Source organism: Nicotiana sylvestris, chromosome 9 (genome assembly GCF_000393655.2).
Source record: "Nicotiana sylvestris chromosome 9, ASM39365v2, whole genome shotgun sequence".
NCBI classification, from domain to species: Eukaryota; Viridiplantae; Streptophyta; class Magnoliopsida; order Solanales; family Solanaceae; genus Nicotiana; species Nicotiana sylvestris.
In genome coordinates, this window is record NC_091065.1 from 86,860,404 (window position 1) to 86,882,650 (window position 22,247).

General features: G+C 41.5%; 1 protein-coding gene across 7 annotated transcripts in view; it reads right to left on the bottom strand.

Annotated features, from left to right (window-relative positions):
- Positions 1-1,379: 1,379 nt before the first annotated feature.
- LOC104242093 (uncharacterized) overlaps positions 1,380-22,247 on the bottom strand; it is a 61,138-nt gene continuing 40,270 nt past the window's right edge. Inside the window, exons 14-20 of one of the 7 annotated variants that reach the window (XM_070156399.1) lie at positions 10,369-10,443; positions 9,283-9,366; positions 8,605-8,748; positions 3,419-3,500; positions 2,238-2,320; positions 2,031-2,085; positions 1,380-1,891 (exon numbers count right to left, since the gene is read on the bottom strand). In XM_070156399.1, coding sequence (XP_070012500.1) covers positions 1,835-1,891; positions 2,031-2,085; positions 2,238-2,320; positions 3,419-3,500; positions 8,605-8,748; positions 9,283-9,366; positions 10,369-10,443 — 580 coding nt within the window. In that variant the 3' untranslated portion in view covers positions 1,380-1,834. Of the gene's footprint in view, positions 1,892-2,030; positions 2,321-3,418; positions 3,501-5,595; positions 6,008-6,967; positions 7,202-8,604; positions 8,749-8,899; positions 9,068-9,282; positions 9,367-10,368; positions 10,444-22,247 lie in introns of those variants that run through there. The other 6 variants (XM_070156398.1, XM_070156400.1, XR_011402333.1 and 3 more) reach the window with 6 other exon arrangements.

Genomic DNA, 22,247 nt, shown 5'->3' on the forward strand with positions numbered 1-22,247 from the left:
AGAACCCTAAGTTGAATGCATATTGGGAGTTCTAGTGCGCTGAATGTTAGGGGTTTTTGTGGGCCAACAATTTTAAAAAAGATTTTGCTGATTAGTTAAAGGAAGAAGTTAGTAATAATTACCTTTTTCTATCACTACTCAAATTTTAGCATCTTTTGACATGGATATTTTTTGAGGAATATATACTTTTAGCCGCTATAAAAATAATAGCGAACAAAATATAAATTTTTTAATATGTTTTTTGGCTAGTGAATGCAATTAATTCTGATTGACCGACAATTTTGTATTTTGCACAATTTTATATTTTGCACAAAAAGTTTGGAAATACCCCCAACATTAAAACACGAAACAACAAAGTTTTGACAAGTGAAACCCAATATATTAGGTTAAAGTTCAAAAATCAACTAATGTGAACTCCACCACCGATATTTGGAGTTCAGACCTTTTAAAGTTAGAACTCCAGCATTATGGGATTTAATCTAATAAATGTTCAAACTCCTTTAGTCATTCGTGTCCCCTAGCAGTTCTTCCGTGAAATTTTATTTTCGTGGCTATTTCCTTATTACATTTCAAATAGTGGCTAAAAACTCATAGTAGGCCCAATATATGACCATCCCACCCAATTTTTTCTTTTTAAAAGTGGTTTATTATGAATATTTTTAGGGAAAACTGGTATGGGCATAAAGCTTATAGGACTAAGATGCACCTCCTTAAGCGGAATGGAGCAAAAAGTTGTTTACTAAATGATAGGGGACCTTTTCAAGAAGTATTACTGTAAGCAAGCTTCTTACCCCTTTCAATATAAAGCAAGGTGTAAGCAAACATCTCTCCAATCATATTTATGGAGATTTTTATGTGTTAAAACTACTTCATTATATCTTAATCTGTTTTCTTTTTCTTTTTTTTTGGTTCTCTCGATATTCGATACTCGTTTTAGGGCCGATTAAGTCTAATTCGCACGAGGGATCCCATTTTAGGGTAAAATATTCCTTAACAAAGGCAACTTTATTCCCGAAGTTCGAACCGAGCATTCTGGTTGAGAATGAATGATACTTACCATCCCGCTTCAACCTGTAGTGGTAAATCTATTTTCAATTTAACTAGCATTTGCCTGTAATCCAAGTGTCCTCCACTAGCTAAAACGTAATGATTCATTACCTTGTGAGTTTGCTTTCACCTTGAAGGACATAATTTTATCAGTTACATCCTGCCCTACTTGATGGATGAGTGTGCTGCTTCTGGGTCTTTTGGTTCTTGCAGTCATCAACTGCAGGCAATCATTCATGAAGCTGAAACTGCAAAGGGATTAGGGGATAAATCTTCGGAAAGATACTGCCATGAGCTTCCAAAGAATTAAAGTTCCCACGACTCTCTGTAACTACAACTGGTTAAGCTACATTGATACATTGATATTGTGAATACTTTACATTATCCGTATACACAAACTTAAATCATAAAAGATATGACATGCTTATCCTCTTGAGATAATTAAAAAAAAAAGATATTTTGATATTGGTTTACATGAAATTGTGTGCTTCATTGCAGAGGCAAGAAGTGAAGAAAGATCAAATTTCTCCCGGTTCTTCATTCTTTGCTGCCAACTTCCCTAATTCATCCAGCTTACCCTCCGGACAATAAATTCAACGAAATAACCTTGAGTGCAGTGTGAGGCCACAACATCCCATAAAGCTATTTCAAGAAAAAGAAACTTGACATCGACATGTAGATGGCCACGAGCATTCGAATCACAAACCGTTGGGTAAGTACATGTGTGCAGGTTTTGTTGGCTTTTAGCTGTTCATACCGGAACAGTTGTCCCACCTGGTATTTCTGATTACCTTTGCGAGAAGTATGGGTGTTTTAGAGCCTCATCGACACTAGGTCGATCTTCCTGAAATGACGATGCAGTTAACAGACTACAGAGTCAGATACTAATTTCATCTGTCAATTAACAAGGAGAAATGCCAAATAGACAACAGATGCATCACATGTAAATTTTAGGCGTTAGACTATTTGAAGACAGAGCTTACAGGATTCCATTGTAATAATTCACGTACTAGTCGCAACGCCCATATGTTTGGGAACCTGCAGCAATAAAAACTATTCTCAGTGAGCTAGCAACTTGAAACTTTGTTGCCTCGTAGTTTGTCCTTTTGATCAGGGTAAAAGGCATTTGATCAGGGTAAAAGGCATCGGGATTCTGGTAGGGAGTCCGGAGAGCAGACATGAATACAAACCCTATCTTCAGAGGATCCCAATTTTTTATTTGACGAGAAAAGAACTCTTCAGAACATTTCCATGGAGCTGGTGAAACTGAGGCCTGAATGAAGAATAAGAATTTAAATGAATGTAGATGAGCTCTAAAACACTGAAGTTAATCATTCCCAAACTCTAAAAATTATCACGGCTATAACACAGGTACACGTTTAGTGGTATACCTCAAACATTGAATAAGCTCTCAGAATAGAAGGTGGAAAGATGTGAAATGTGAATGATTCACTCCAGTAGTTAGACTAAGAAACTAATATCATAAAAAAGCAAATAAAAGTGAAAAGAGCATTTTGACAGATAAAATCTGAAAATATTGACCGACACCAGCTAGCTTTTCCAACTGCAAATGTGGAGAAGTGAGACTCTACTAATTCAGTCTACTTATCAGACAAATGATGCGTCACAAAACCATTAGGCTCAGAAATTTGGGAAAAGCATTTCACGGATTTAATGTGAAACTGAATCACAATATTCCACCACCTAATACTTCCTGTTACATGTGAGATGTTCTTTTACACCGTATAAAACTGCCAAAACTAGTAGGCTTCAGAAATGTCAGGAAAGCATTTTTCACAGGTTAGATATGAAAATGAAATACGTTTCCACCACCTAATATCTCCTGCCATAAACAGGTATAAGACAAACATCCACTTATATTGGTAAAATAAAGGGGAAAAATGAAAAAATGAGATAGAAGAATGAAGAATCAGTTGGATGACATTGAATAAATCTAATCCGTATTGGTGTAACTTGAACATAATTGCAAGAGCTTGAACTAAGGTGATCTTTAATGACGTACTGATAGCTCAATACACAACTAAAACAAACCCACTTTACAATAGTTCCAAATAAGTGTCAAAACTTTATCACATTGAAACAGACTAAGAAATACTTGTCATTACAACAACAAAAACCCCAACATAATCCCACAAGTGGGGTCTGGGGAGGGTAGATAGTCCGGAGACCTTACCCCTACAGTGAGTGTAGAGAGGTTGTTTCCAGTGGACCCTCGGCACGAGGAAAATGAGAAAAGAGCAGTAGCATCAAGCAATAAAAATACTTGTCATTGTCATTGTCAAAAATAAATCTCTCGGACAAAACCCTGGCAACACAGTGGACCAATAGATTTAGAAAGAAGACCACTCACCTGGTCATATTTTGCTCTAGTTTGATGAAGTTTTGAGGTAACTCCAGGGCTCAGAATACACATTTCCATGAAAGATCTAAGCCTGTCAAAACATATATTGCCGCTATATTTAGCAGAATGCCAACCTAACTGGAAAGAGTAAGAGCAATCCTTCAAACCAAAATTATCTTTTTCATGCTCCCATCATCAGACAGACCATGTAAATGTGTAAAGCTCCTTTCCTCTATTAATTGATACCAAGTAAAAAACCTTTCCTCTACAATGCAACGTCTAACAAGGAGTAGCACAAATTGATTAGAGCAAATCTCTATTGAAGTATCTTATATAAATTAATACGAGTGGGAAAAAATTGAAATTCAGTTGTAATAAGACTGTTGGTGATTTGTAAGGAAAAAGCCCGAAATCTTATGGGGTTTATGGATGAACTTTTCCTTACAAATACTCAATCATATACGAAGCATAATATGATGTTTTCCATTAACAGACTTAAGTACCAAGCACTCAGCACCTGCCAATTGGCTTGAGATTGTTTCAGGATGTTAGAAACCAAAGAAGTTCTATATTTCATATGTAGAAGAGAAGATTACAAGGCCTATTTATAATACTAATTCACCTAATCTATTAGTTGTCATACACCTAATTACACCTACTATACAACTCATATACATGTGGTAGCTATGATGTAGTACATGTGTATACATGTGCTACACAACTTGTATTACACCTACTATACAACTCATATACATGTGCTAGCTATGATGTAGTACATGTGTATACATGTGCTAGCTATGATGTAGTACATGTGTATACATGTGCTAGACAACTTGTATGTCAACACTCCCCTCAAGTTGGAGCATATATATTGATCATGCCCAACTTGTTACAGATATATTCAACTCGAGCTCCATTCAAAGCTTTTGTGAAAATGTCTCCCAATTGATCTCCAGTTCTAACATGACCTGTAGAGATGAGCTTTTGTTGAATCTTTTCACGAACAAAGTGACAATCTATTTCAATGTGCTTAGTCCTTTCGTGAAATACAGGATTAGAGGAGATATGAAGAGCAGCTTGATTATCACACCACAACTTTGCTGGCAATGTAGTTTGGAAGCCAACTTCACTTAATAGTTGATGTACCCATACAACCTCACACACAGATTGTGCCATAGCTCTGTATTCTGCTTCCGCACTAGATCGAGATACGACATTTTGTTTCTTACTCTTCCACGAAATCAAGTTTCCACCAACAAAAACGCAATATCCTGTCGTGGATCTCCTATCGGCTTTTGACCCTGCCCAATCTGCATCTGTGAAACACTCAATGTTAGTGTGTTCATTATTCTTATATACTAGACCCCGTCCTGGAGATCTCTTTAGATAACAAAGAATCTGCTCCAGAGCCGCGCCCAATGCCTGACTATTGGGGAAGACATAAACTGACTCACAATGCTGACAGAGCATGCGATATCGGGACGAGTTACTGTAAGATAGTTCATATTCTCAACCAATCTCCTATATTTCTCTGGATCTTCGAATAACTGACCGTCTTCTTTCACGAGTTGTGTGTTAGGAACCATTGGCATGCTGCATGGTTTAGATCCCAACTTTCCAGTTTCAGCAACAAGTCAAGAGTATATTTTCATGGAATGTGATATCGGCAGACACTAAGTACCTTTTGAGATCTAGAGAATAACATCGATAACCTTTTTGAAGACGTGAGTACCCTAAGAACACACACTTAAGGGCCTTTGGATCTAATTTAGTTACCTGTGGACGAACATCACGAACAAAACAAGTACAACCAAATATTTTGGGTTCATTAGGAAATAATGGCTTAGAGGAAAAAAGAATCTTGTAAGGAATATTACCATGAAATACAGAAGATGGCATACGATTTATTAAAAAACAAGCTGTAGAGACGGCATCAGCCCAAAAACATTTTGGCACTTTCATTTGAAAGAGGAGTGCTTGGCCTACTTCAAGAAGATGTCTATTTTTTCGTTCTGCAACCCCATTTTGAGAAGGGGTGTCAACACAAGAAGATTGATGTAGAATACCATTTGTAGCCATATAATCTTTAAACAAATCCGAAAAATATTCTTTTGCATTGTCACTCCTTAAATTACGAACGGAAACATTAAAATGAGTTTTTATTTCAGCACAAAAAGCACAAAAAATTGAAAACAACTCCGAACGATTTTTCATTAAATATAACCAAGTAACACGAGAATGATCATCCACAAAGGTAACAAAATATCTAAAACCAGTTTTAGAGATAATAGGACATGGACCCCAAACATCGGTGTGAACTAACTCAAAAGGTAAGTCGACCCGTTTATTGACTCTAGAAACTTTAGGAAGGCGATGGTGTTTAGCAAACTGACATGACTCACAATCTAAAGAGGAAATACTCTGAAACTGAGGATATAACTTCTTCAAACTAGACAAGGATGGATGACCCAATCGACAGTGTACATCAAAGGGAGACAACACAGTTGAACAAGAAATGGATTTCGGCACCTGTGATTCAAGAACATAGAGACCCCCAGACTCAGAACCTTTACCAATAATCTGCTTCGTCGTAAGATCCTGAAAAAGACAATAATTGGGAAAAAATGAGACACAACAATTTAGAGTACGAGTAAGTTTACTGACAGATATTAGATTGAAAGAAAAATCAGGCAAATTTAAGACGGAACTAAGGGAAAGAGAAGATGTTGGGTTAACAGTGCCAGACCCTAAAACATATGAGGTAGACCCATCGGCTAAAGTAACTGTGGAACATTGGGTATGTGACTGAAAAGTGGAAAAGAGTTTAGAGTTACCTGCCATATGATCTGTGGCACCAGAATCAATGACCCATTTGGATGACGAAGAGAGGAGACACTTAGTGGTTTTACCTGACTCGGGGATAGTATTGATAGGAGGAGATGATGACTGAGATGGTGAAATAGTCTCGGAAGTGGCGATGTTGGCATACTGAGATCTTTTGTTCTTATTCTGAAGCTTCACACAATAACGTATGGTATGACCGAGCTCATGACAATAAAAACATTCAACTTCCCCTTGCTTTAGGTCTCGACTATCGCTACTCCGATTGCGATTACTATGACTCCTATTCTTTTGGACGCGGCTAAGCAGAGCACCACTATCGATCGTGGCTGTCGGACCTGGATGAGACTTTTCAGTACGCAACACTCTTGTAAAGGCCTCTTTCAAGGAAGAGATAGCAGTCCCAGATAAAATCTGCGATTTGGCCCCTTCAAATTCGGGAGAAAGACCAGAAAGGAAACTCATGACCGCCAGTTGTTCACGCTGAGCCTGTTGTACCTTCACATCTGGACTAAACGGCAATATAACATTAAGCTCATCATACACCTTCTTAAACTCTGAGAAGTAAGTGGTGAGAGAGCGATCTTGCATGGATGGATGGTAAAATGTCTGGCACACATCATACATGCGAGACAAGTTTCCTTTGCCAGAGTACAAAAAATCTAAATAATCCATTAGATCATTCACATAATCACAATGAGAAACTAGATCATTTACCTCACTGTGCATCGAATTCTTGATTTGGAGAAACAATTTTGCATCTTCCTTTAACCAGACTGATTTAGTCTCATCCTTGGGTGGATCATCAACCAAGTGGTTCTCTTTGTCGATGCTCCGCAAATAGAGACGAATCGTCTTACTCCAATCCATGTAAGTGGAACCCATGAACTTATTCTCCGTAATTTTGGACATAACCGGAATGACATCAACGGTAGGTTTCGTTTCAGTCATCTTGCACCCAAATAATAGCAGAATCAAATAGTCAAGAACAGTGCAGTGAAATTTGAACAGTGCAGTGAACAGTGAACAGTGATATTTGAACAGTACAGTGAACAGTGAATAGTAATATTTGAACAGTGAACAGTGCAGTGAACAGTGCCGGAACAGTGATCTTGGAAAATGAAAGTTGTCAGGAAAAAAAATTCTGACAGTACCACTTTGGTCGGAATAGTGAGTAGAAAAATCTGTAAAGAAGCGGCCGGAGCAAAAAATGGCCGGAAATAGTGAAATAAAATCAAAGCAGCGAAAGACTGTTCTGAACAAAAATAATTCGAACGGGGAAAAAAAAAATTCTCAACAACAAACTGATGAAAAAAACTTCAATGCTCTGACACCATGTTAGAAACCAAAGAAGTTCTATATTTCATATCTAGAAGAGAAGATTACAAGGCCTATTTATAATACTAATTCACCTAATCTATTAGTTGTCATACACCTAATTACACCTACTATACAACTCATATACATGTGCTAGCTATGATGTAGTACATGTGTATACATGTGCTACACAACTTGTATTACACCTACTATACAACTCATATACATGTGCTAGCTATGATGTAGTACATGTGTATACATGTGCTAGACAACTTGTATGTCAACACAGGAATTTAACTTCCTTTTTATTTTCTAATGAATCGTAGTCATTTCAAATGAAATTTGAAATCTAAATCAGTTGTTATTAGCTACCAAAGTGACACCACATATTTCAATCAAAATTCCCGGCTGTGGCTTAACTTATGATTAAGGTACACATTGCAAGTCAACTACAAAGAAGAGTAACTTCAGATTCGTGTTAGAATGTTAACTGTTAGCGATATAATGTCAGAGTAGAGTATTAGAAGAGTAATGTAATTGTGTTAGACGTCCCAGATTGAAAAATATAACATGTATTGTATTTAACACCTATAAATAGGTGTCTTATATTCATCAAATCATCAGGTATTTAATACATCTTCTATTCTCTTAAAATTCTCTCACAGTACAACTCTATTCTTTCTCCATATTCCCATCACCTTAAACACAGATTGCTGCAGAAATATAAGTCATGGTTAAGACATAGTTTCATCAACTTTTAATCCTCAAGGTTCTGATTTCAGTTGTGCAGAAATCAGACACCTTGTCTTCAGTGGTACTTAAGGCAGATCGACTACATCTTTTTGTGGACGATTAACTGAAGACGATGTAATACTTATATATACTACCGTATTGTAAAACAAGATACCAATCACCTTCCACGTGGAAAAATAATCAAAATAAAATGCAACATATATGGTTAACCACGTTAATTTTTTTCCAAGAAGTCGAAAAAGTACTCTATCGAGCTGGCATAATCATTTCTAAACTGGACTTACTTGTAAGCTAGCTCCTTCAAGCTTTCGCTCCAACCCTCTAGGTGCTGATCTAAAAGAGCACGCGTCCTAGAACTCACCTGAAACACGTCTGGAGTACCCAAAACCAGTTCTAAGATCACTACACCAACACTCCACATGTCATACCTGTTCAACACAAACATAATGAGAAGCTCTGTGAGACTAGTGCATGTAACATTTACAATAAACACTTGTGATTAAGCTGATGTTCTTGAGGTTTTTTTTTTTTGGGGGGGGGGGGGGATAACTGTGGTGTCTGGGCCAGTTTGCGCGCACCTCGACTAATTCCACGGGAAACCTGCCACCTCCCTCCAGCAACAAGGCTTGGATAGATGGGAAGAAATCACCTAGTGTTTTTTGCCTCTACTGGGATCTGAACCTGAGACCTCATGGTTTTCACCCACTTCATTGACCACTAGGCCACACCCTTGGGTGCGCTGATTTTCTTGAGTTAATGAATGAATTTACATTAAGTGAATACCAGTCATAATGATGAATAAAAATCTGGTTGTCTTCAGGAGTCATTCAGTTCCAAATTACACATTAGATATTCAAAAGACTTATATGACGAATGCACAACTTATGTTATACAACTGTGGAAACATAATAACAGGCATATAACCAAAACTAAAATTCAGAAGTAACAAGAACCTGACATACTTCATAGTAGTGAGAGTCAGCCCTTGATACCAACTGGCATTCAAAAGAGCTTCAGGTGGAGTATATTCATAAGTTTGTTCAGCTCTGTGAAAAAGAAAAAGGAAATAAAAATGAGAAATATAAAAAATGTAAAAATATAAAAAGGTGGTGAAATTCCTCTATATATCACAGAAAAAATGGCTAGGAGCAGCAAAAGAGATCATATGATTTTTAAGTATACATTTTTCAGCACAAAAAGTAGAAGACAAACATTCCATCATTTGGGCAACAAACTTCCCTAATGAATTCATGTTCAGCCCATACTTCGAGAGATTGTTGGAAGCCCTGTGATTAGCCCATATGAAAGTAGGGAAATGGTAATGCTCAACTGGTTATCCCAGTGCTTGGATCAAATGGACAACTAGTAACCTAATGCTAGGCGCTAGCAGGATAACTGAAGAACAAGATTAATCAGTGATACACTGAAACAACCATACATTTTCCATGTGGCAATGTCTTATTTTGGTTGCATGTCCCGTGATGTGTCATCCTTGTTGTTTTTGATATACCAACCTTTTAACCTTTAGATCAACCGATTTAAAATTACTTTAAGTGCCGTATATGCATAGGCAGACAACTAGGGTGGATGGTGGAACCACTGATTACAGTGTTTGTTTAGTTCAAATATACATGCTACTATAACACTCAGCCAGCAAACAGGGAGGGAGAGATCAACAATGCTCCTCATCTTATATCAACATAATAGACAAGGGTTACAAAGACGACCACACCATGATCGATTACTGGGAGCAAATAAACATCAATAATATAAAGAACTCAGTAGTGTCGTCAGTCAATAGCTGCATAATGCAGATGGTATACAAACATGATTGGAAATGAAATCTAAATTCTATATCAGGTGACAATATTTGATTTTAGTTGGCGGGCATATAGTCACATGACACTATAGACGGCGCACCCAAGAGAAAAAACACCACTCTATGACTAGGATTTACAAGTAAATGTACGCTACAAGTTCAGAGTGCCTAGATGTCATTCAGTGAAAAGCAAAAAGAGCCGAAAAGAAAGATTCGGCAAATATGATACCTTGAAGGCCCAATAGACCCATACAAGTGCTTCAATGTGAAATCATCCACAGCGCTACCAAAGTCAATAATACGCCTGAAAATTGGTAAGGCTACTCAGAATAGGCAAGAAAAGTGTCAACTATTATCCATCTACCAAATTATTAACTCATAATATCCGCGTTAGTGTGAGTCAATGTGTGACGATCTGGCCGGTTGTCTTAAGAATTAACGCCCCGATCCCCTATTAACTGCTTTCCCCAAATTAATTTCTGCTATTTTGATTTGCCAGGATGTTCGGTTTCAAGTTTCAGAGAGTTTTTGGGACACTTAGTCCCTAAATGAGAGCTTAAGTGTTGGAAAGTTGACCGTAGTCGGAACAGTGTGAAGATGGCCTCGGATTGGAAATCCGATAGTTCCGTTAGCTCCGTTGGGTGATTTTGGGGTTAGGAGCGTGTTCGGAGTGTGTTTTGGAGGTCCATAGCTAATTTAGGCTTGAAATGCCGAAAGTTGAATTTTTGAAGTTTCCGGTCCGATAGTGAGATTTTGATCTGAGGGTCGGAATGGAATTCCGAGAGTTGCAGTAGTTCCGTTGTATCATTTGGACGTGTGCACAAAATTTCAGGTCATTCGGACGAGGTTTGGCAGACTTTTTGATCGAAAGCGTATTTTGAGAAATTTGGAGTTCTTAGGCTTAAATCCATGGTTAATTCGAGGTTTCGATGTTGTTTTAGGTGTTTTAAGGATTGGTACAAGTTTGGATAGTGGTTTGTGACTTGTTGGTGCCTTTGGTTGAGGTCCCGGAGGCCTCGGGATGAATTCGGATGGTTAACGGAGGAAATTTTGGAATTGAAGTTGCTGCAGCAGCTGGTCTTCTGGTATTTTCGCATCTGCGATTTGGGGACCGCAGATGCGGCGCCGCAGATGCGATTAAAGGTTCGCAGAATCGGAACCGCTCCTGCGGTTAATGTTTCGTAGATGCGAGAATTGGGCCCTTAAGTGAAAGTTGCAGATACGACATTTGTTTCGCAGAAGCGGGACCGCACAGGGCCGCAGATGTGGAAATCACTGGCCAGAACATATAAATAGTTGCCTTCGCGAAATTTAGGGATTCTTTCACCATTTTCATCCGGGTTTGAAGCTTTTGAGAAAGATTTTTGAGGAAAACAAAGGGGAATCACTTGGAGGTAATGTCCTTGACTTTATAACTCGTTTTTATGTGATTAAAGACCTAATTAGTATGGAGAAATTTAGGAAAAATGGTTAATTAGTGCTTGAGTTTAAGAGGCCTTTAAATGAGGATTTAAGTGGTCATTTGGACTCCAATTTCAGTGTTCTTGTTATGTATAGACTCGTGAGAGTACGAGGTTTCTGAAAATGTAAATTTCACCCGATTCCGAGATGTGGGCCCGAGGGGAGTTTTGGTCATTTTACATAATTTCACGTATTAGCTTTGAATTTAATCGTAGAATCAGTTGCTTGAAGTGTTATTTACATTATCAAATTAAATTGAATAGATTTGGGCCATTTGGAGTCGAGTACTCGTGGCAAGAGCGTGGTTTCAGGTTGACTTTGAGCCGGTTCGAGGTAAGTGACTTGTCTAACCTTGTGTGGGGGACCTTCCCTTAGGATTGATATATTTGGTAATTAAAATGCCTTGTACGTGAGGTGACGAGTGCGTACTTGTGCAAATTGTTGGAAATCCAGTTTTCTTTAAGTAATTACTAGCATGTTTCTTTTCCTGTTTCTATTACTTGCAATATGAAGCATGTTGTTAGCTTAGGAAAGCATGCCTAAGTGACTTAATTGTTTTATTTGTTCAACCTGCCTTACTTGAATTCTGTGCAGCTGCTAGGCTAGAATCACTTGTTGTCTTAATATGAAATATTACCATTTTTGAATATCTTCCTGCTGCTGCTGCTGTGTATTTATTTTGGGACTACGGATGTGGGATTCCGGTAGCTCCCCCTTGTATGTTTACCTTGGGACTGCGGGTTAGATTCCCGATAGATCCCCCTGCACAGTTATATAGAACTACGGGAATGCACCAGGTAGATTCCCTCAGTACTGGGTATTTACATTTGGGACTGCGGGTTAGATTCCCGATAGATCCCTCGCACACTGATAGTTGGACTACGAGACGGGATCCCGGGAGATCCTTCTGACATATATATAATGGACTACGGGACGGTATCCCGGGAGATCCACGGGACAGTTGTGATTGGGACTACAGGACGGTATCCTGGAAGATGCTCGATTGTTATCTCTGTGTTGAGCTGTATTTCCATTCGGTGATTTATTCTGACTCTGTTCTAGTTGTTGTTGTTCTTTCAATCCTATGTTATTTCTTGTTGTTGTACTTATTTATACTGTTTTATTCCACACTGTTAACCCCTATATCTTATTTAATCTCAGTAGGGCCTTGACCTTCCTCGTCACTACCCAACCGAGGTTAGGCTTGACACTTACTGAGTACCGCTGTGGTGTACTCATGCCCCTTCTGTGCATGTTTTTTCATGTGCAGATCCAGGTACCGCTGATCAGGCCTACTATCGTTGAGGGAGGCGACTGCTTTAGAGACTCCGAGGTACATCTGCCGCGTCCGCAGACCAAGGAGTCCCTTTCTATTCCTGCCTTTAGTATTTAGCCCTTGTACTTTTCTGTTCTTATTTAGACATTCCGGAGTTAGAGCTGTGTATTATTTGTCATAGCTTGTAATTCATGGGTTTCCGGATCTTGGATTCATGTTTGGTATTGAGAGTTAAACATGGTGTATGCCGAGCGGCACATTTAAACACTGCTACTGCTTTATTTCAGTTTTGAATTGTTTACTTTCGCAAATTTTGATTTTCTTCCGCAATTTAGGCTTACCTAGTCGTAGAGACTAGGTGCCGTCACGATGGTTCACGGAGGGCGAATCAGGGTCGTGACAAGTTGGTATCAGAGCTCTAGGTTCATAGGAGTCATGGATCACAAGCTGGTTTATTAGAGTCTCGCATCTACGAGAGGCTATGTAACTGTTAGGAAAATTTTACTTCATTCGATTTCCTTGTCGTGCGATATTTTTGACATCACAATTCTAAACCTCTGTCTTCTATTCTCTCACAGATGGTGAGGACACGTGCTACACGAGATGATCAGGCACCCTCGCCCCCTACTGCAGCCGTCAGAGGCCGGGGCCGGGGTAGAGGCCGAGGACGCGCATGTGGTGCAGCAAGAACACCTGCGCGAGCTGCCGCCGAGGTACCACCAGCAGTTCCAGCCGGAGTCCAGACACCTGACACGCCTACTGCTACAACTACTCCAACTCTTCAGGAGACTTTGGCACAGTTCATGAGCATGTACACCACTTTGGCTCAGGCAGGATTGTTTCCCCTTGCTGCAGCCACATCTCAGGCCGGGGGAGGAGCACAGACTCCCGTCGCCCGCACCCCTGAGCAGCGAGTGCATGTTGAGCAGGTCCCTGAGATTATTCATGTAATGCCTGTAGTGCCAGTTCAGCCCGAGGACAGGGTAGCGGCTTCCTAGGAGGAGCAGCTGAGGCTTTCAAGAGGTACAAGCCTCCTGTATTCAGCGGTCTAGCATCAGAGGATGCTCTGGGATTTCTAGATGAGAGCTACCGCATTATCCGTACCATGGGTATATTAGGATCGAGCGGGGTTTCCTTCACTACCTTCCAGCTTCGAGGAGCAGCCTATGAGTGGTGGCGCACCTATGAGTTAGACAGTCCGGATGAGGCTGCTTCACTGACTTGGACTCAGTTTTCAGATCTGTTCCTAAGCGAGTATGTTCCTCAGAGCCTCAGGGACGCATGGCGCACCGAGTTTGAGCATTTGCACCAGGGTGCTATGACTGTCTCAGAGTATGCTGTCCGTTACACCAGTTTGGCTAGGCACGCACCAGCCTTGGTTTCTACTGTCCGCGAGAGAGTTCGCCGGTTCATTGAGGGGCTTATTCCCAGCATCAGGTTTAGCATGGCTCGTGAGTTGGAGATGAATATTTCTTATCAGGTTGTGGTGAGCATTGCTAGGAGGATTGAGGGTATGCATGCTAGGGAGAGAGGAGAGGGAGGTCAAGAGGTCTCGAGAGTCGGGCCATTATTCTGGTGCCCGTACCCCAGCTGCAGGTCGCCATGGTAGAGGTTATATAAGTCGCCCTGTTCATTCAGCTCTTCGAGCAGCCAGTAGTGCTCCAGCTCCTCCTAGGCCTCAGGAGCCTTATTATGCACCATCGGTCTCTAGCGCGCCTCCTGCGTGGGGTGCTTTCAGAGGTCAGTAGAGCAGACCTGGCTCGAGCCAGTCACAACCACCACGTCCTTCCAGAGCTTGTTTTGAGTGTGGTGACACACGTCATATGGTGAGGGATTGCCCTAGACTTGGGAGGGGTGCACCTCCACAGACTTCTCAGCCACAGCGTGCCCCGCAGAGTTCTCAGGCTATGGTTACAGCTCTAATTGCTACCCCACCTGCTCAGCCAGCTAGAGGTGGAGGTCAGGGAGGTAGAGGTCGCCCTAGAGGGGAGGCCAGGCCAGATACTATGTCCTTCCTGCCCGTACCGAGGTTGTTGCCTCCGATTCTGTCATCACAGGTATTATATTGGTTTGCCACAGAGATGCATCGGTTCTATTCGATCCAGGATCTACTTACTCTTATGTGTCTTCTTATTTTGCTCCGCATTTGGGTGTATCTCGGGATTCTTTGAGTTCCCCTGTTTATGTTTCTACTCCTGTGGGAGATTCTCTTGTTGTGGACCGCATCTATCGGTCGTGTTTGATTGCTCTTAGTGGTTTTGAGACTAGAGCCGATTTATTGTTGCTCAGCATGGTAGATTTTGACATTATCTTGGGCATGGATTGGTTGTCGTCCCATTATGTTATTCTTGACTGTCACGCCAAAACCGTGACGCTGGCTATGCCAGGTGTACCGCGTATTGAGTGGATGGGTACTTTAGATCACACTTCCAGTAGAGTTATTTCTTTTCTTAAAGCTCAGCATATGGTTGAGAAGGGGTGTGACGCGTACTTAGCTTATGTGAGAGATGTCAGTATTAATACCTTTCAGTTGATTCAGTCCCAGTAGTACGGGATTTTCCCGATGTGTTTCCAGTTGATCTTCCAGGCATGCCGCCTGATAGAGATATTGATTTTGGCATCGATCTTTTGTCGGGCACTCAGCCCATTTCTATTCCTCCGTATCGTATGGCTCCTCCTGAGTTGAAGGAGTTAGAAGGATCAGTTACAGGAATTGTTTGATAAGGGTTTTATTAGGCCCAGTGTATCACCTTGGGGTGCTCCTGTCTTGTTTGTGAAGAAAAATGATGGTTCTATGCGTATGTGTATTGATTATCGCCAGCTGAATAAGGCTACAGTGAAGAACCGTTATCCTTTGCCTCGTAATGATGATCTGTTTGACCAGCTTCAGGGCGCACGGGTGTTTTCTAAGATTGATTTGCGCTCAGGTTACCATCAGTTGAAGATTCGGGAGCCAAATATCCCGAATACTGCTTTCAGGACTCGGTATGGTTATTACGAGTTCCTTGTCATGTCATTTGGGCTGACCAATGCCCCAGCAACCTTTATGCATTTGATGCACAGTGTGTTCCGGCCGTATCTTAACTCGTTCATCATTGTCTTTATTGATGATATTTTGGTGTATTCCCGGAGTCAGGAAGATCATGAGCAGCACCTGAGGACTGTGCTTCAGACTCTGAGAGAGAAGAAGTTATATGCTAAATGCTCGAAATGTGAGTTTTGGTTGGATTCAGTGGCATTCTTAGGCCACGTGGTATCGAGAGGGTCAGGTGGATCCGAAAAAGGTAGAGGTCGTGCAGAGTTGGCCCAGACCATCCTCAGCTACCAAGATCCGCAGTTTCCTTGGTTTGGCTGGCTACTACCGTCGTTTTGTGGAGGGGTTTTCATCGATTGCAGCCCCTATGACCAGGTTGACCCAGAAGGGTGCTCCGTTTTAGTGGACGGAGGAATGTGAGGCGAGCTTTCACAAGCTCAAGACAGCTTTGACCACAGCCCCAATTTTGATACTGCTTATAGGTTCGGGGTCTTATACGGTCTATTGTGATTCCTCGAGGGTTGGCCTCGGAGCGGTGTTGATGCAGGACGGTAGGGTGATTGCCTACGCGTCTAGACAGTTGAAGATACATGAGAAGAACTACCCTATTCACGACCTTGAGTTAGCTGCCATTGTTCATGCCCTGAAGATTTGGCGCCATTACTTATACGGGGTTCCCTGTGAGATTTATACTGACCATCGGAGCTTGCAGCATTTGTTCAAGCAAAAGGATCTAAATTTGCGCCAAAGGAGGTGGTTAGAGTTGCTGAAGGATTATGACATCACTATTTTGTATCACCCGGGTAAGGCCAATGTAGTGGCTGATGCCTTGAGTCGCCGGGCGGAGAGTTTGGGAGTTTGGCATATTTACCAGCATCAGAGAGGCCTATGGTGATAGATGTTTAGGCCTTAGCCAGCCAGTTTGTGAGATTGGATCTTTCGGAGCCCAGTCAGATTCTAGCTTGCGTGGTTTCTCGGTCTTTCTTATTTGACCGTATCAGGGAGCGACAGTATGATGACCCTCATTTGCTTGTCCTCAAGGACAAGGTTCAGCACGGTGATGCCAGAGATGTGATTATTGGTGATGATGGGGTATTGAGGATGCAGGGTCGAATTTATGTAACCAATGTTGATGAGCTTCGAGAGTTGATTCTAGAGGAGGCCCATAGTTTGCGGTATTGCATCCATCCGGATGCCGCGAAGATGTATCATGATTTTGAGACAGCACTATTGGTGGAGGCGGATGAAGAAAGATATTGTTAGATTCATAGCTCGGTGTCTCAACTGTCAGCAGGTGAAGTATGAGCACCAGAGACAGGGTGGGTTGCTTCAGCAGATAGAGATTCCGGAGTGGAAGTGGGAGCGGATCACCATGGACTTTGTAGTTGGTCTCTCACGGACTTTGAGAAAGTTCGATGCTATTTGGGTGATTGTAGATCGGCTGACCAAGTCCGCTCATTTCATTCCTGTGGGCACTACTTATTCTTCGGAGCGGTTGGCGGAGATTTATATCCGGGAGATTGTTCGTCTGCATGGTATTCCAGTGTCCATCATTTCAGACAGAGGTACTCAGTTCACATCACGGTTCTGGAGGGCCGTTCAGCATGAGTTGGGTACTCGGGTGGAGTTGAGTACAGCATTTCACCCCCAGACGGACAGACAGTCCCAGCGCACTATTCAGATTCTTCAGGATATGCTCTGAGCGTGTGTGATTGAGTTTGGAGGGTTTTGGGATCAGTTCTTGCCATTGGCGGAGTTTGCTTACAACAACAGCTATCAGTCCAGCATTCAGATGGCACCGTATGAGGCTTTATATGGTAGACGGTGTAGATCCCCGGTGGGCTGGTATGAGCCGGGTGAGGCTAGATTATTGGGCACAGACTTAGTTCAGGATGCTTTGGAGAAGGTTAAGGTGATTCAGGATAGACTCCGTACAGCCCAGTCCAGACAAAAGAGTTACGCGGACCGGAAGGTTCGTGATGTTTCCTATATGGTTGGAGAGCGGGTTCTGCTTCGGGTGGCGTCATGAGATTCGGGAAGAAAGGAATGTTGAGTCCGAGATTTATTGGCTCTTTTGAGATATTGAGGCGTGTTGGGGAGGTTGCTTATGAGCTTGCCTTACCTCCCAGCTTGGCAGGAGTTCATCCGGTATTTCATGTCTCGATGCTCCGGAGGTATCACGGCGATCCGTCGCACGTGTTGGATTTCAGTTCAGTCCAGTTGGACAAGGATCTATCTTATATTGAAGAGCCAGTGGCAATATTGGACAGGCAGGTTAGAAAGCTGAGGTCAAAGAACATTGCATCAGTAAAGGTCCAATGGCGGGGTCAGCCGGTCGAGGAGGCAACCTGGGAGACCGAGCAGGATATGCGCAACCGTTATCCTCATCTTTTCACTACTTCAGGTATGTCTTTATGCTCGTTCGAGGATGAACGAATGTTTAAGTGTAGGAGGATGTGACGACCCGGCCGGTCGTCTTAAGAATTAATGCCCTGATCCTCTTTTAACTGCTTTTCCCAAGTTTATTTCTGCTATTTTCATTTGCCGAGATGTTCGGTTTCAAGTTTCAGAGAGTTTTTGGGACACTTAGTCCCTAAATGAGAGTTTAAGCGTTGGAAAGTTTACCGTAGTCGGAACAGTGTGAAGACGGCCTCGGAATGGAAATCTGATGATTCCGTTAGCTCCGTTGGGTGATTTTGGGGTTAGGAGCGTGTTTGGGGTGTGTTTTGGAGGTCTGTAGCTAATTTAGGTTTGAAATGCCGAAAGTTGAATTTTTGAAGTTTCCGGTCCGATAGTGAGATTTTGATCCGAGGTTCGGAATGGAATTTCGAGAGTTGCAGTAGTTCTGTTGTGTCATTTGGGACGTGTGTGCAAAATTTCAGGTCATTCGGACGAGGTTTGGTAGACTTTTTGATCGAAAGCGTATTTTGAGAAATTTGGAGTTCTTAGGCTTAAATCCATGGTTAATTCGAGGTTTCGATGTTGTTTTATGTGTTTTAAGGATTGGTACAAGTTTGAATAGTGGTTTGTGACTTGTTGGTGCCTTTGGTTGAGGTCCCGGAGGCCTCGGGATGAATTCGGATGGTTAACGGAGGAAATTTTGGAGTTGAAGTTGCTGCAGCAGCTGGTCTTCTAATATTTTCGCATCTGCGGTTAAAGGTTCGCAGAAGCGGAACCACTCCTGTAGTTAATGTTCCGCAGATGCGAAAATTGGGCCCTTAAGTGAAAGTCGCAGATGCGACATTTGTTCCGCAGATGCGGTCCCAGGGCCGCAGATGCGGAAATCACTGGCCAGAACATATAAATAGTTGCCTTCGAGAAATTTAGGGATTCTTTCACCATTTTCATCCGGGTTTGAAGCTTTTGAGAGAGATTTTTTAGGAAAACAAAGGGGAATCACTTGGAGGTAACGTCCTTGACTTCATAACTCGTTTTTATGTGATTAAAGACCTAATTAGTATGGAGAAATTTAGGAAAAATGGTTAATTACGGTTTGAGTTTAAGAGGCCTTTAAATGAGGATTTGAGGGGTCACTTGGACTCTGATTTCAGTGTTCTTGTTATGTATAGACTCGTGAGAGTACGAGGTTTCTGAAAATGTAAATTTTACCTGATTTCGAGACGTGGGCTCGAGGGGAGTTTTGGTCATTTTACATAATTTCACGTATTAGCTTAGAATTTAATCGTAGAATCAGTTGCTTGAAGTGTTATTTACATTATGAAATTGAATTAAATAGAATTTGGGCCATTTGGAGTCGAGTACTCGTAGCAAGAGCGTGGTTTCAGGTTGACTTTGAGTCGGTTTGAGGTAAATGGCTTGTCTAACCTTGTGTGGGGGACCTTCCCCTTAGGATTGATATATTTGGTAATTGAAATGCCTTGTACGTGAGGTGACGAGTACGTACTTGTGCAAAGTGTTGGAAATCCAATTTTCTTTAAGTAATTACTAGCATGTTTCTTTTCCTGTTTCTATTACTTGCAATATTAAGCCTGTTGTTAGCTTAGGAAACCATGTCTAAGTGACTTAATTGCTTTATTTGTTCAACCTGCCTTACTTGAATTCTGTGCAGCATGCTAGGCTAGAATCACTTGTTGTCTTAATATGAAATATTACCATTTTTGTATATCTTCCTGCTGCTGCTGCCGTGTATTTATTTTGGGACTACGGATGTGGGATTCCGGTAGCTCCCCCTTGTCTGTTTACCTTGGGATTGCGGGTTAGATTCCCGATAGATCTCCCTGCACAGTTATATAGAACTACGGGAATGCACCCGGTAGATTCCCCCAGTACTGGGTATTTACATTTGGGACTGCGGGTTAGATTCCCGATAGATCCCCCTGCACAGTTATATAGAACTACGGGAATGCACCCGGTAGATTCCCCCAGTACTGGGTATTTACATTTGGGACTGCGGGTTAGATTCCCGATAGATCCCCCGCACACTAATAGTTGGACTACGGGACGGGATCCCAGGAGATCCTTCTGACATATATATAATGGACTACGGGACGGTATCCCAGGAGATCCACGGGACAGTTGTGATTGGGACTACAGGACGGTATCCTGGAAGATGCTCAATTGTTATCTCTGTGTTGAGCTGTATTTCCCTTCCGTGATTTATTCTGACTCTGTTCTAGTTGTTGTTGTTCTTTCAATCCTATGTTATTTCTTGCTGTTGTACTTATTTGTACTGTTTTATTCCACACTGTTAACCCCTATATCTTATTTAATCTCAGTAGGGCCTTGACCTTCCTCGTCACTACCCAACCGAGGTTAGGCTTGGCACTTACTGAGTACCGCTGTGGTGTACTCATGCCCCTTCTGCGCATATTTTTTCATGTGCAGATCCAGGTACCGCTGATCAGGCCTACTATCGTTGAGGGAGGCGACTGCTTTAGAGACTCCGAGGTACATCTGCTGCGTCCGCAGACCAAGGAGTCCCTTTCTATTCCTGCCTTTAGTATTTAGCCCTTCTGTACTTTTCTGTTATTATTTAGACATTCCGGAGTTAAAGCTGTGTATTATTTGTCTTAGCTTGTGATTCATGGGTTTCCGGGTCTTGGATTCATGTTTCGTATTGAGAGTTAAACATGGTGTATGCCGAGTGGCACATTTAAACAATGTTACAGCTTTATTTCTGTTTTGAATTGTTTACTTCCGCAAATTTTGGTTTTCTTCCACAATTTAGGCTTACCTAGTCGTAGAGACTACGTGCCGTCACGATGGTTCACGGAGGGCGAACCAGGGTCGTGACACAATGTCCAATATGGGACAAATATTTTATTAAGTAATGACTAAACTTTAGTTAGAGGCTGGGAATATTCGTGCTTCCTCTTTTTTTTTTATGACTCAAAAATACAACTTTAACCTTTAATCAAGGTAGAGAAACATTCTTTCCAATCCAAAAAGACAGGCTAAAAGAATCCTCTTTTTTTTTTCTTCTTCTTAGCCCATTTTGTCCTCTCCCTTCCCAAATTCCGTCATCCCCACCCTGGCCTCTTTTTCCTTCTTTTTCTTGTCAAACCTCACATTCTGAGGAAACAAATATTAGATATTGTTGACGAACTTAATTATAGGATAAAAATCAGAGAATCAAATTTGTAATTAATAGCTTGATTGTAGGAAAATTGTATTGTAGCTGAATATTCTCTCATTATTTTTGTTAGATAGTTATATGTAAATAGTCCTAGTCTCATATGTAGTAGAAGTAAAATATGTCCTAGTCCCATATGTAGTAGGAGTAAAATAAGTCCTAGTCCCATATGTAGTAGGAGTAAAATAAGTCCTAGTCCCATATGTAGTAGGAGTAGAATATGTATTATATATAGGGCTCATTGTATCATTGTTAATAGTAGACTTTTCTCTCGTGCATTCTCACATGGTATCAGAGCTTCAGTGAGAAAATTATCGTTGTGCATCATTCTAGCGACATTCGGAAAGAAAGATCTCGTCGTCGTTCAATTTTCCGGCAACTTTGTCTTGTTTTCGGGGTTCATCATTGCAACAGTGGTATTGTGCATATACCAGTACCACCACCAAATCCGAAACCCTAGTGCGACCAAACCCCAGAAATTCCAGTTCCATCGAAATAGAAAAGTCGGTCACTGTGCGTCTTTCCGGTTGACGACTCAAGATTGATTTGCGTTATCTCCTCATCGGTAAGTGTTGTGCGGACACCAATACTACCATCTTTATTCGGAAAAGTCGGGCAACAAAACCCCAGTCAATTGCTCCGGCAGAAAGTCCCTCACGCGCCTCCATGCGCCGCCAGAACTAGGGTTCCGACAAGCTACAATAACTTTTCCGGCGTGTGTGAGCCATTCCAGCCACTTTCTGG